Consider the following 14,040-nt stretch of genomic DNA (forward strand, 5'->3'; position numbering starts at 1 on the left):
CAATATTCACATGTAGTTTCCTTTCAGGGTAGGTGTGTTGTAATTCCACCTCGGTACATGATCATGAAAAAATGTGCACCTTGTGGACAACATTTCCATGTGCGTTGAAGTATTGTGTTTATGTATGAGACAATTTCCTGTTTTTTGTCAAGAACTTCCTGTTAATTAAGAGGACTAGTAGTACTTTGCCCCTCTCGAGTGTGTGGTACGTTACTGTCCAGTGTATTTAAGCAAACACAAATACTGTAAAACAATAATATTGTAAGATTCGTTTATTTTGTTAGTGCAGTGTGTATATGAACATGTTATACTGTACATATCATTCAAGATTGAATGTAGCCTACACAGATTAAGCCACACAGAATGATGTCATCATCTATAGCTCCCAGTTGACAAAGATTGAGGGCAGCAGAGGCAGAAGCACAGACCGGAACATATTTGACCAGCATTGGCATGCAGAAGGCTTAGGCCTGTCGAGAGCATCAAAACCGTGACGCATCGTGGGGAAATTGTGACCGACTGACCGATCTGCAAATAACATTTGAGTAGTTAATTATGATTCAAGGTGATTTGTAGATTAGTCAGTCACACCTTTAAAAAAAAAATTGGCTGCAATGTCAAACACGCTCATAGCCTAACTGCAGACACAAGTGCTTGACTACCTCATCATCCCACCCAGTTCAAACAACTTCTTCCCAAGTTGCACCCTATTCCCAATAGCGTGCATTACTTTTGACCAGAGGCCCTGGTATACTACATAGGGAATAGGGTGCCATTTAGGATGAATCCACCACATGACATTCTCACTCCTAACCTTTCAGTTTCATATCCTCATTCCAAATACACATTGTGAGCATGTTTTTTTTTCTTTTAAAATACACTATCATAAAACAATATAAAAACACATCATGTATAAACTTGCATACATAATCACATACTTTTTTCCCCCTTCTTCTCCCTCTCAACATTTAGACTTACTAACATAAAAGTCCTCTCACAGCTATTTCAGGGGCAACTGAGGAACAATTTGTGCAACTGGGACCCTAACTTGGCTGGGTTTACATGAAGACCTCCTAGGCACAAACCGAGGCCAACGTGTCCAAATGGAAGCCACGATAAAGAGATTGTTTTTTTAAATCAGACGATAACTGCTAGGTGAAGCGATAACACTTTGAAATCCAGATATAGACATTACTGGTTTAAACAAACCACTGGGCCGTTGTCTTACGACTAACTGTCTTGTCTGCTCTGTCGGTTGAGGGACGAGTGTTGCGTAGGACTGATGCCACCTGTCGGAGGACAATGCCACTAGACCGGAGTATGTCCTCCACACCCCTTTTTGCTTAAATACAACACAAACAATCTCAACTGGGTAGAAAGCAGGTAGCAGAAGCAGTTCTTCAACACATTTTGCAACTTCTACCACCAAGTTTGTTAACATGTTAGAATGTAATATTTATGTGCAAACAGTACATATAGGATTCAGAGGTTGTGTGAGCATCATTCCCTGTGCACATTATATTTAACTAGGCAAGTCAGTTAAGAACAAATTCTTATTTACAATGACGGCCTACCCCAGCCAAACGCGGACGACGCTGGATCAATTGTGCGCCGCCCCCTATGGGACTCCCAATCACGGCCGGTTGTGATACAGCCCGGAATTGGAACCAGGGTCTGTAGGGACGCCTCTAGCACTGAGATGCAGTGCCCCATCGGGAGCCCCACGTTGACAGAGAGATAAGGTATGTGTTTCTTTCTATGACATAGGGAGCCAAAGTAGTCCAGAATGTGGGGAAATATTCCCATTGACACATACTACAGTAGTTGCTATTCATTATAGTACAGAGATGCGACAGTTTATCTACCACAGATTTCCAAAGAGGACACAAGATATAACTTGTCACATTTTTTTCTTTTTTAAGCAAACCTAAGCTACTACAGTACAACGGTGATGCTAAATATAAACATATTTCACAATTATAAACTAGGTGGTTCGAGCCCTGAATGCTGATTGGCTGACAGCCGTGGTATACTACAGGTATAACAAAACATGTATTTTAACTGCTCTAATTACATTGATAACCAGTTTATAAAGGCACCTCAAGGGGGTTGTGGTATATGGGCAATATACCACAGCTAAGGGCTCCGCATTGCATCGTGCCTAAGAACAGCCATTAGCCGTGGTATATTGGCCATATACCACAACCCCTCGGGCTTTATTGCTTAAATATAGTCATGCAGAAACGTATATTTAAGTCTATGAGGGGTGGGGCTTATTGGGCATTACTAACAGCCAACCAGAGGGTTAAGGGGGAGTTCAACACATAGTGTGGCCAAAACCTGAACCAAACCACAGCAAAGAAATGATATGACCATAAAGGAGTCAGAGAATAAGACTCTCCCTCCCCCCAATTTCCTTAAACATTTCATTTCTCCCAATTTTTTAAAAAGCAACTCTTAAGTATTTGATGTTACAAACATGAATACATTTCCAATGACTTTTCAGACTGGAATATCCTTTTCAAGTTGCATTTTTCCTGCATCCAACAAGGTGACCACAGTTGATCTGGGTCATGGGTAGTTGATGTACTGTTTTCAGTTGATCTGGGTCATGGGGTAGTTGGAAGTCACTAATGAAGGGCAGAACATGGGCATGATTACCTTGGTGTGAGGAAGAAGGTGTCAATAATAACTTCATGGTTAGGATTAAGCATAGTTTTACCATTGTTTATGCAAAAGGAGGAGGGGGGGTATGTGGGTGTGTAACTAAATGTAAATAATGAATGTGTGGTTATATACAAAAGAAGAAGGTGTCAGGAAGAGTGTTGCTGTACGCCTGGCGGGCAACGTTCCATGTCACCGTGTGTGTTCACACTGTACAGGCGCTCAACAGCAGCAGACCTGCTCACTGTATACAGGGGGCTGCAGGATAACCACCTCCTTCAGCAGTGTGCTGGACCGTGTGCTCCTGGAGGGCTCCCAGGTTCACAAAACGCTCCCCGCACCACACGCACTTAAACTGGGCTTCCCGCGAGTGCACCGCCTGGTGCTTCACCAGGTGTTCCCGCTGTTTGAAGCTCTTGTCGCAGCTGGAGCACTTGTAGGGCTTCTCCCCGGTGTGAACGCGGCGGTGACGTTGCAGCTCTGAGGAATACTTGAAGCGCTTCTCGCAGTCGGGGCACTTCAGGGGCTTCTCCCTGGATGGGTCGCAGCGGTGCGTCACGAACTCAGACGGTGACAGGAAGCGTCGGTTGCACAGGGAGCACTTCAGCGGCTTCTCCTGACAGCTGGAGTTCTGGTGGCGCTGGAGCGTTGACTTCTTCTTGTAGCCTTTGCCACACACGTCACACTTGTAGGGCTTCTCCACCGCCGGCGTGGCCGCGGTCACGGAGCCAGACGCCGACCCTGAGCCGGTGCATTTGTGCCGTAGCAGTTCACCGGATTGGCTGAAACCTTTCTGGCAGGAAGCACACTTGAACAGGCTCTCCATGCCATGGACGTGCTGGTGGTACAGTAGGTGGGAGGGCTGCAGGAAGCCCTTGTCACATAGGTTACACTTAAAAGGCCGGTCGGCTGGGTTCTTGTGAGTGCGGCGGTGACGAACGAGGGCGTACTGCTGCTTGAAGCTCATCTGGCACTCCTCACATTGGAACGGCCGTTCCTCGGAGTGAGTGCGTTCGTGCTGCCGCAGATCCGAAGGCCGTTTGAAGCCCTTCCCACACGAGCCGCAACGGAACGGCCTGTCCAAGGTCACTGTGGGCTGGCACTGGTGGTGCAGGAGCTCCGACGACTCTTTGAAGTGCATCTCGCACAAATTGCACTTAAACAGGTGCTCGCCGGAGTGGGCGTACATGTGGCGCACGAGGTGCGAGCGGTGCTTGAAGCACTTTTCACAGACAGCACACTTGTAGGGCCGCTCTGAGCTGTGGGTGCGCTGGTGGTGGGCCAGGTGAGAGGACTGGCTGAAGCTCTTGTCACAGGTGTCACACTTGTAGGGCTTTTCTCCCGTGTGTACCCGCTCGTGTCGCGACAACTCAGACAGATGCCGAAAGCCCTTGTGGCACACTGAGCACTTGTAGGGCCTGTCTGGTCCCGAAGCCTCAAACGCTGTAGGGGCTGAGGCTCCGCACGCTGCCCCGCCACTGGAGGCCTCGCCGGTGGACGGGTTGGCAGCGGAGGAGGTGGGGGTGTTGTTGCCAGAGCCCGGGCGGTAGGTCTTCTCACAGATGGAACACTTCATGGGGTTGTTGCCGTTGTTGTGTGCGTTGTGGTGCTGTGCCAGCGAGGTGAGCAGAGAGAAACCCATCTTACACACGCCACACACAAACGGCTTCTGCTCCACCTGTACACACTGATGCTCCAACAGATCAGTGGCCTGGCAGAAGATCTTCATACACTGGGTACACTGGAACGACCGATCCCCGGTCCCCATACACTGGTGCTCATGTGGATTAGCTAGGTGGGATATGTCATGGCCGCAGGCTCCGCACTTGTGCCCTCCCTCGCCCCCTACCTGTAGGGAAGGCTGCTGGGCGGGTACGGCATGCTGCTGGCCGTGCTGGGGCTGCTGCTGGAGGGAGGCCACATCCGGCTGGAGGACGATCCCGTACACAGCACAGCCCAGGGCGCTGTCGGAGCCCGGGGGGAGGTTGTGCACCACGGTGGGTGGGGAGACCACTGTGTGCTGCTGCTGCCACGCCTCAGTCATCCTGCTGCTTCACACGTATTGATTCACTTTTCACTGTGTGAGGGGAGGCCCAGGAGTATCAAATAAGGCCCGGCAATGGGGGCAGGTTTTGGTCGGGCTGGTGATGTCCAACAGGGGTGTTTTCTACCGGCTCTTAACGACGTCTGTTATCAATAGGTGACACACCTCTGGTCGTCCACTAGTAAAAGGGCAGAAACCCTACAGATGGAAAGACAGAGGGGGTATATGAACATGATGTAAATGTATCCGATACATATTTTATGCAATGGATCATGTATGTTTTTTATTGAACCTTTTATTTACCTAGGAAAGTAAGTTAAGAACAAATTCTTATTTACAATAACGGCCTACACCGGCCAATCCCGTACGACGCTGGGCCAATTGGTCGCCGCCCCATGGGACTCTCAATCACAGCCGGTTGTGATATAGCCTGGAATCGAACCAGGGTGTCTGTAGTGACGCCTCCTGCGCTGAGATGCAGTGCCTTAGACCGCTGAACCAGGGTCTGTAGTGACGCCTCTAGCGCTGAGATGCAGTGCCTTAGACCGCTGTGCCAGGGTGTCTGTAGTGACGCCTCTAGCACTGAGATGCAGTGCCTTAGACCGCTGTGCCAGGGTGTCTGTAGTGACGCCTCTACCACTGAGATGCAGTGCCTTAGACCGCTGAACCAGGGTGTCTGTAGTGACGCCTCTAGCACTGAGATGCAGTGCCTTAGACCGCTGTGCCAGGGTGTCTGTAGTGACGCCTCTAGCACTGAGATGCAGTGCCTTAGACCGCTGAACCAGGGTGTCTGTAGTGACGCCTCTAGCACTGAGATGCAGTGCCTTAGACCGCTGAACCAGGGTGTCTGTAGTGACGCCTCTACCACTGAGATGCAGTGCCTTAGACCGCTGAACCAGGGTCTGTAGTGACGCCTCTAGCGCTGAGATGCAGTGCCTTAGACCGCTGCGCCACTCGGTAAGCCATGTGCATTGTTTTTAACTGCAACGCAAATGGTATTACCAAAGCTATGGTATTAATACTCTCAAAACGACTGGCATTCTACTGTGTATTAGGATTGTATACATTTTGAGATGGACATAGGCTACAGTTTAAAGGTTAGCTACAGATTTTAAAACCAGATAATGTGATTCAAGCCCCCCCCCAAAATGTGATTTTACACTGGTAGTTACAGGTGCCTATACAAAATGTCACCAGAGATTTTAACTAAACTGATATTGGCGATACCATCTTCATCCTCGATTAATGTAAAATGTTTGTGTCCAGTTGCAGGGGGTTTGTTTAAATGTAGAAAATGCTCCGTTATTAAAATAAATAGTTTTTCTACATGAAGTAATCCAACAATGTGTACGCCGCCATGTTGTCTATTTCAAGTCTTCTCTCATTGATCGAGACAGGTGTTTGACATCATGACATGCGACACCACCGGTCTCAATCAACGACAGATGATTTAAAAAGACAAGATAGCGTGTGTACACATTGTTGGATTAATTCATGGAGCCAAAATATATATATATTTTAACAATGGAGCATTTTCTAGATTCAAAAGGACATGGTCATTCTTGTTTCCACGAATCGAGGACGACAGTCACCCAAGTCATAGACTGTTGTCTCTGCTACCGCACGGCAAGCGGTAACGGAGAGCCAAGTCCAGCTCCAAAAGGCTCCTTAACAGCTTCTACCCCCAAGCCATAAGACTGCTGAACAATTAACCAAATGGCCACCCAGACTATTTACATTGTGTATTTACATTGTTTTAATACTGCTGCTACTCACTGTTTATTATCTATGCATAGTCACTTTACCCCTACCTACATGTACAAATTACCTCGACTAACCTGTACCCCCACACATTGACTCGGTACCGGTACCAGTACCCCCTGCATATAGCCACATTATTGTCACCTAATCTTAGTGTTACTTTTAATTGTATTTTTTACTTTCGTTTATTTAGCAAATATTTTCTTAATTCTATTTCTTGATCTACATTGTTGATTAAGGGCTTGTAAGTAAGCATTTCACGGTAAGATCTACACCTGTTGTATTCGGCGCATCTGACAAATACAATCTCATTTGATAGTATCGCCAGGTTAGTTGATAAATCTGACTTTTGTATAGCCACACCTGTAACTAGCAGTATAATGGTAAAACATGTTTTAGAGTGTTACCATATGTAGCTACATAAAGGCGAGATGAGAGGAGATTGCAGCAACAGCACACAATCTGGTTTGTTTTGAGCTGTACATATGAACAACAGCATCAACATCACTACAACAGTTACCTGTATAGCTAACTAGAGATGCTGAGACTAGGTCCAGTCACTAAAATCACACTCAACTACATGTTCTCACATTTAAAACGTACAGTACATAACGCGGCTAAACAAGTCAACTATTACATGATGCTAAATTATAACTGGGTGCAAGATCATAAACTAACGTTAGCTAGCTAGATAATAATTGGTATGCAGCCACATATTTATTAGATACATAGCATTAACGTTAGCTAAGCAAGTTACGTTGGTTAGCATGGCTATTCGGTTTGCAAAAGCAGATTGCTAATCTCAAAAGATTTCCTCGAATGTATCATTGCATTACCTGGCTAATGTCTAGGCCTATAACGTCTCCGGTAACGAGCAACACAGCTGTTGTTAGCTAACGTTACTGTACTGCCTGAGAAAAGACTAACCAGACGGCTAGCTAGCTATTTCAGAGAGAGAAAACGTTAACGGCGAGGCCCATCGTTGGTCTGGGATGGTGCTAGCCCCCGACCTAGGCCGCCCTACACCAGCTATGCACTGCCTTTTCAAAAAGCGGCCTAATACATTTTCAGGCTATCAGAAATACAACATTAAATAACATTTTACAACACGGTTGACAGCTTACATTTTCGGTATGGCTCTCAGTCATTGAGTCAGCGTCTTCCTCTGGAGCCAGGACAGTAGTCGACCTTCGGTAAATATTTGGCTACGGCTAACGGAGGACGATGGCGAGATGAGAAGCGGAACGCCATCCACTAATAATGTACACCGGAAATCTCCACAGCCTGCATAGCTGCATCACTCCCCAGGGTGTAGATTTAAATGTTACAGCTAGATTTTACCCTTCTGTATCATGATGCAAGGTTGTCCTTATTTTTCAGTCATCCAACCGTTCTCCTTCAATTTGGTATAACTTTGGTGTATAATTTTAACCCTCCTGCTGTGTTCCGGTCGAATTGGACCGATTTACAAGTTTTCTTTCTGACAAATGTAGTTAATTTAATATGATTGTCATAAGGTTCCATGACTTTGTCCACACAGGGCATCTGAACACACAAAATACATTTTGATGATTTTCATAACATTTTGGGTTGTTTTATTTAACTTTTGTACACCTGTGGTGTTCCCTGTCAAAAATGACAGGTCATTAGAAATGAATGGGTGAGACTACAATTAGTGTATAAAACTTCCTCTCCCAGACCCCCACATGCATGTTTGTTTGAACACTCACACACACACACACACACACACACACACACACACACACACACACACACACACACACACACACACACACACACACACACACACACACACACACATACACACACACACACACACCTCACTGCCCTTCTTGGCTTCCATGGCAACCCCTACCGGAACCTTTCCCCAATATAATCTTTCCCCCACGGGAACCACACCTGTTGGCATTCTAACAAACAATCTCAACATTGTTTCAATAATATATAGAAGCTTTTCTCGCAGCTCTGGTATATAAAAACTTTTTTGAGGCCTTGCTCACAATTCATTCTGTGGCAGCACAATGACCAAAACGATATATTGTATGTGAGGCTCATGATCATATCTTTGATCATGACACTGGTGAGGAGGAGAGAGTCCTTGTTAAACTTTGACATGAAGTAGTCTGTGATAAATAGCACAATAGGTTTCATCTGAGTATTTGTTATAGTCAAAATAATCCATACATTATGCTTTTTTTTACTCAAAAACAAGTTGAATGAGCGCAGGTCAATGAGGCCTACAGGCCATAAATAGCAAATAGAAGTTCAAAGCTTATGTTCACAAGAACTTAAGTTGATAAAAGGTTCTAACACAACATTAGGTGATAATATATGTATTATTATGGATTTATAATCAGCTATAATGGGGCGGTCATTTTGGACCTGGAACACAGAATTAATTAAAATGAAACGAACACAACAGGATGGTTAATGCATTGTAAAGCCAAATTCTATATTCGTTACTAATTGAAGCACTATGAACATTGATACACACTAGGCTACTGTAGCTGTAATCAGAATAGGTACAGATTGATGAACATTTCATTTTCCTGGATGGATGGGGGTGGAGTTTAGTATATGGGTGGGAGTCACGGCACCAATGTGACTGATTGAGTTTTAATGGTCTCTGATCTGAGTCATCAGAGCCACAATTAATATATTACTTCAAGTAATCTTGTATAAGATTAAAAAGGATGCAACACAAATAAAATAAAGGTTAAGTATATAGTATGTCAGGTACAGTACAGTTACACACTGCACACGTTTACATAGTACTTACAATCAGTTTTGTGTATTTACAATGAAATTAACATGCAGGCAACATTGAAAAAAATGTAAATGTCCCCTCACTGGCTTTAGAGAGTTGGGCGTGCGCAGTATGTAGGGACGGCAAACGTTCAGCCTAATGCACAGACACTATGGAGGCTTGTGTCTAGAGCGCCTGGTTCCATTGTATGAGCATTTTGAAACTCTTAATGGTGAAATTAGTGAGACATAGAGGTCGTTGTTTCAATAGTTTGAGTGGGCAACATATACTATCATCTTAAAATGACATGTTGAATTATTTATCAATATTAAATGATTGTATATTGCGCTAATGTCCCTGATGTGGCCAGTTTGTGTTACTACCTTACACAAGAGTGTTTTTTCTCAAATATATATATATATATATATATATATACATATATATTTATTGCAGATAAACCCGTATACATACAAGAAGTATACAAACAGACAATGATAACATATGCTAGGGGGTACAACAAATTACAGATTATACAAAGACCTTAAAAGGAACACACGTATTGATTGTTTTAACAGATTTCTTATTAGAAGAATGTTGCATTTTTTATTAATTTCTTATTTATTTCACCTTTATTTAACCAGGTAGGCTAGTTGAGAAAAAGTTCTCATTTACAACTGCAACCTGATAAAGCAAAGCAGTTCGACAAATACAACAACACAGTTACACATGGAATAAACAAACATACAGTCAATAATACAGTACAAAAAGTCTATATACAGTGTGTGCAAATGAGGTAAGATAAGGGAGGTAAGGCAATAAATAGGCCATGGTGGCGAAGTAATTACAATATACCAATTAAACACTGGAGTGATAGATGTGCAGAAGATGAATGTGCAAGTAGAGATACTGGGGTGCAAAGGAGCAAGATAAATAAATAAATGCAGTATGGGGATGAGGTAACTACTATGATTATTATTATTTGACCATGCTGGACATTTATGAACATTTTAACATCTTGACCATGTTCTGTTATAATATCCACCCGGCACAGCCAGAAGAGGACTGGCCACCCCTCATAGCCTGGTTCCTCTCTAGGTTTCTTCCTAGGTTTTGGCCTTTCTAGGGAGTTTTTCCTAGGGAGTTTTTCCTAGCCACCGTGCTTCTTTCACATGCATTACTTGCTGTTTGGGGTTTTAGGCTGGGTTTCTGTACAGCACTTTGAGATATCAGCTGATGTACGAAGGGCTATATAAATACATTTGATTTGATTTGAGGTAGTTGGATGAGCTATTTACAGATGGGCTATGTACAGGTGCAGTGATCTGTGAGCTGCTCTGACAGCTGGTGCTTAAAGCTAGTGAGGGAGATATGAGTCTCCAGCTTCAGTGATTTTTGCAGTTCGTTTCAGTCATTGGCAGCAGATAACTGGAAGGAAAGGCGGCCAAAGGAGGAATTGGCTTTGGGGGTGACCAGTGAGATATACCTGCTGGAGCGCGTGCTACCTGTGGGTGCTGCTATGTTGACAAGTGAGCTGAGATAAGGCGGGGCTCTAGCAAAGATTTGTAGATGACCTGGAGCCAGTGGGTTTGGCGACGAGTATGAAGCGAGGGCGTACAGGTCGCAGTGGTGGGTAGTATATGAGGCTTTGGTGACAAAACGGATGGCACTGTGATAGACTGCATCCAATTTGTTGAGTAGAGTGTTGGAGGCTAATTTGTAAATGACATCGCCGGAGTCGAGGATCGGTAGGATGGTCAGTTTTACGAGGGTATGTTTGGCAGCATGAGTGAAGGATGCTTTGTTGCGAAATAGGAAGCTGATTCTAGATTTAATTTTGGATTGGAGATGCTTAATGTGAGTCTGGAAGGAGTTTACAGTCTAACCAGACACCTAGGTATTTGTAGTTGTCCACATATTCTAAGTCAGAACCGTCCAGAGTAGTGATGCTGGACGGGCGGACAGGTGCAGGCAGCGATCGGTTGAAGATCATGCATTTAGTTTTACTTGCATTTAAGAGCAGTTGGAAGCCACGGAAGGAGAGTTCTATGGCGTTGAAGCTCGTCTGGAGGTTAGTTAACACAGTGTCCAAAGAAGGGCCAGAAGTATACAGAATGGTGTCGTCTGCGTAGAGGTGGATCAGAGAATCACCAGCAGCAAGAGCAACATCATTGATGTATACAGAGAAGAGAGTCGGCCCGAGAATTGAACCCTGTGGCACCCCCATAGAGACCGCCAGAGGTCCGGACAACAGGCCCTCCGATTTGACAAACTGAACTCTATCAGAGAAGTAGTTGGTGAACCAGGCGAGGCAGTCATTTGAGAAACCAAGGCTGTTGAGTCTGACGATAAGAATGTGGTGATTGACAGAGTCGAAAGCCTTGGCCAGGTCGATGAATACGGCTGCACAGTAATGTCTCTTATCGATGGCGGTTATGATATCGTTTAGGACCTTGAGCGTGGCTGAGGTGCACCCATGACCAGCTCTGAAACCAGATTGCATAGCGGAGAAGGTACGGTGGGATTCGAAATAGTCGGTAATCTGTTTGTTAACTTGGCTTTCGAAGACAGGCAGGGTAGGATAGATATAGGTCTGTAGCAGTTTGGGTCTAGAGTGTCTCCCCATTTGAAGAGGGGGATGATCGCGGCAGCTTTCCAATCTTTGGGAATCTCAGACAATACAAAAGAGAGGTTGAACAGGCTAGTTATAGGGGTTGCAACAATTTCGTTAGATAATTTTTGAAAGAGAGGGTCCAGATTGTCTAGCCCGGCTGATTTGTAAGGGTCCAGATTTTGCAAGGCTTTCAGAACATCAGCTATGTGGATTTGGGTGAAGGAGAAATGGGGGAGGCTTGGGCGAGTTGCTGTTGGGGGTGCAGGGCAGTTGACCAGGGTAGGGGTAGCCAGGTGGAAAGCATGGCCAGCCGTAGAAAAATGCTTATTGAAATTCTCAATTATAGTGGATTTATCGGTGGTGACAGGGTTTCCTAGTCTCAGTGCAGTGGGCAGCTGGGAGGAGGTGCTCTTATTCTCCATGGACTTTACAGTGTCCCAGAACATTGTGTTCTTAATGTACTGCTCCATTTCCTTATAGAAAACATGGAAGAGTGGTTTTTTATTAGTGAATTTACATTTATGAATATTACATTTTTCCATTAGCACAATTAGATTTATGAGGTAAAATAGTTTTTCTTTATCCTTATTATGGTTAACGAAACCGAGCAGCACATTCTCCCATCAAGATTATTAATAATTATAAAACTATGAATATCTTTTCCATTATGTTTTTACATGTAGACAAATGCCAAAATAAATGCAAAACTGTTTCTGGATGCTCAACACAAAAAGTACAGTTAATGTCAACGTCTTTTTGGAGTTTCTTCAGGTAATGATTCACAGGGTAATACTTATGGATCATTCTGAAAGACACCTCTTTGACCTAATTAACAAGCAGGTAAAACCCCTAATTTTTCCCAACAGATATTATTGACAAATGTATTCCAGTAAATTGTGACATAAGGAATTGATACAATATCCCTTTGAAATAAATCACGTATAGATCTGTTTTTCTGAAGGAAAGCTTGTATTTCACCCCATAACATTTTGTGTAATTACACATCCTTTTTACCTCAGACTGGCGAAGGGGAAAGGGGGGATACCTAGTCAGTTGTACAACTGAATGCATTCAACTGAAATGTCTCTTCCGCATTTAACCCTTAATCGACATCCACGTCTTCGGCGCCCGGTAAACAGTGGGTTAACTGTCTTGTTCAGGGGCAGAACAACAGATTTTAACCTTGTCAGCTCAGGGATTCAATCTAGCAACCTTTCGGTTACCGGTCCAACGCTCTAACCACTATGTTAGTACGTTTATATTCATCACGATGACATAAAATAGATGACTTAAAACAGATCAATCAATATATGTTGTTTTGTACAGGTCATTTTGGGATGCGCAGGACTTAATGAAATGGATCCCGCTATAAAAGTCGCTGACATTCAAACTATCACTTAAATCGCAACCCATCGTTGTCACTGTTGATATCTTATGCTGTTTAAATTAACTAACAGAAAAAGAGGTCTGTTCTCTTTCCCATAATGGCAGCTTCCCGAAGTTGCAACTCAACATCCGAAATGCCAAAATATAGATTGAATCCTTCTACAAGTTCTCATCCAACCATTGCCATTTGGCCTTGGAATAGTGTTAGTTTAAACAGGGATACACCCCCAGACGTTTACCCCCTGTTCTGTTGATTTCAGAGTGACATCGATAAAGTTATTAACAATTTATTTTTTGGCGTTACACTTACCGCGTTGGCCAACCACTTTAATCAAAATGCAACACTTAAAACAAATGTAGCTAGATGTCTTCTACATATTGTCTTCTAACCAATGACCTAGACATTATTCCCAGATTCCGTTGTTTGAGCTGTGTTAGTTTAAACAGGGTGCGCAGCCTCATTTCCTCCTCTCTCGCCCATTTCATTTCAACGTGATGGACAAATACGTGCGTGTTGCGTTTCTCTTTCCGTTTTAGCGACCCAAAATGTAGCGGTCTGTTGTTCTCTAACCACGGAAGAAAAGATATCCAGTTTCCATGTGTTTTTAGTTGTTAGTTTCAACAGCACGTAGCCGACATCCTGATGTCTCCCCTAATCCATATCAGTGAATTATTGCCATGGTTTTTGGTGCGTGTTCAGTTTATAAGGTGCTCGTTAAAAACCAAATACAAGTAATCTGATTACTATTGTTACACATGTATGTGTATATAGTACATTATATGTTTAGCTTTTCAATATATCACGAA

At 43.9% G+C, this 14,040-nt stretch overlaps 1 protein-coding gene across 1 annotated transcript; it reads right to left on the reverse strand.

Moving 5' to 3' along the window:
* Window positions 1-2,194: 2,194 nt before the first annotated feature.
* LOC115203597 (zinc finger protein 319-like) lies at window positions 2,195-7,831 on the reverse strand. Its single transcript, XM_029768395.1, has 2 exons — window positions 7,594-7,831; window positions 2,195-4,906 (listed from the first exon to the last, which is right to left on the reverse strand). Exon 2 carries the CDS (start codon window positions 4,706-4,708, stop codon window positions 2,906-2,908), a length of 1,803 nt encoding a protein of 600 aa, XP_029624255.1. The 5' UTR covers window positions 4,709-4,906; window positions 7,594-7,831; the 3' UTR covers window positions 2,195-2,905.
* Between the last annotated feature and the right edge of the window lie 6,209 nt (window positions 7,832-14,040).

This window comes from Salmo trutta, chromosome 12 (assembly GCF_901001165.1).
Source record: "Salmo trutta chromosome 12, fSalTru1.1, whole genome shotgun sequence".
Classification (NCBI taxonomy): Eukaryota; Metazoa; Chordata; class Actinopteri; order Salmoniformes; family Salmonidae; genus Salmo; species Salmo trutta.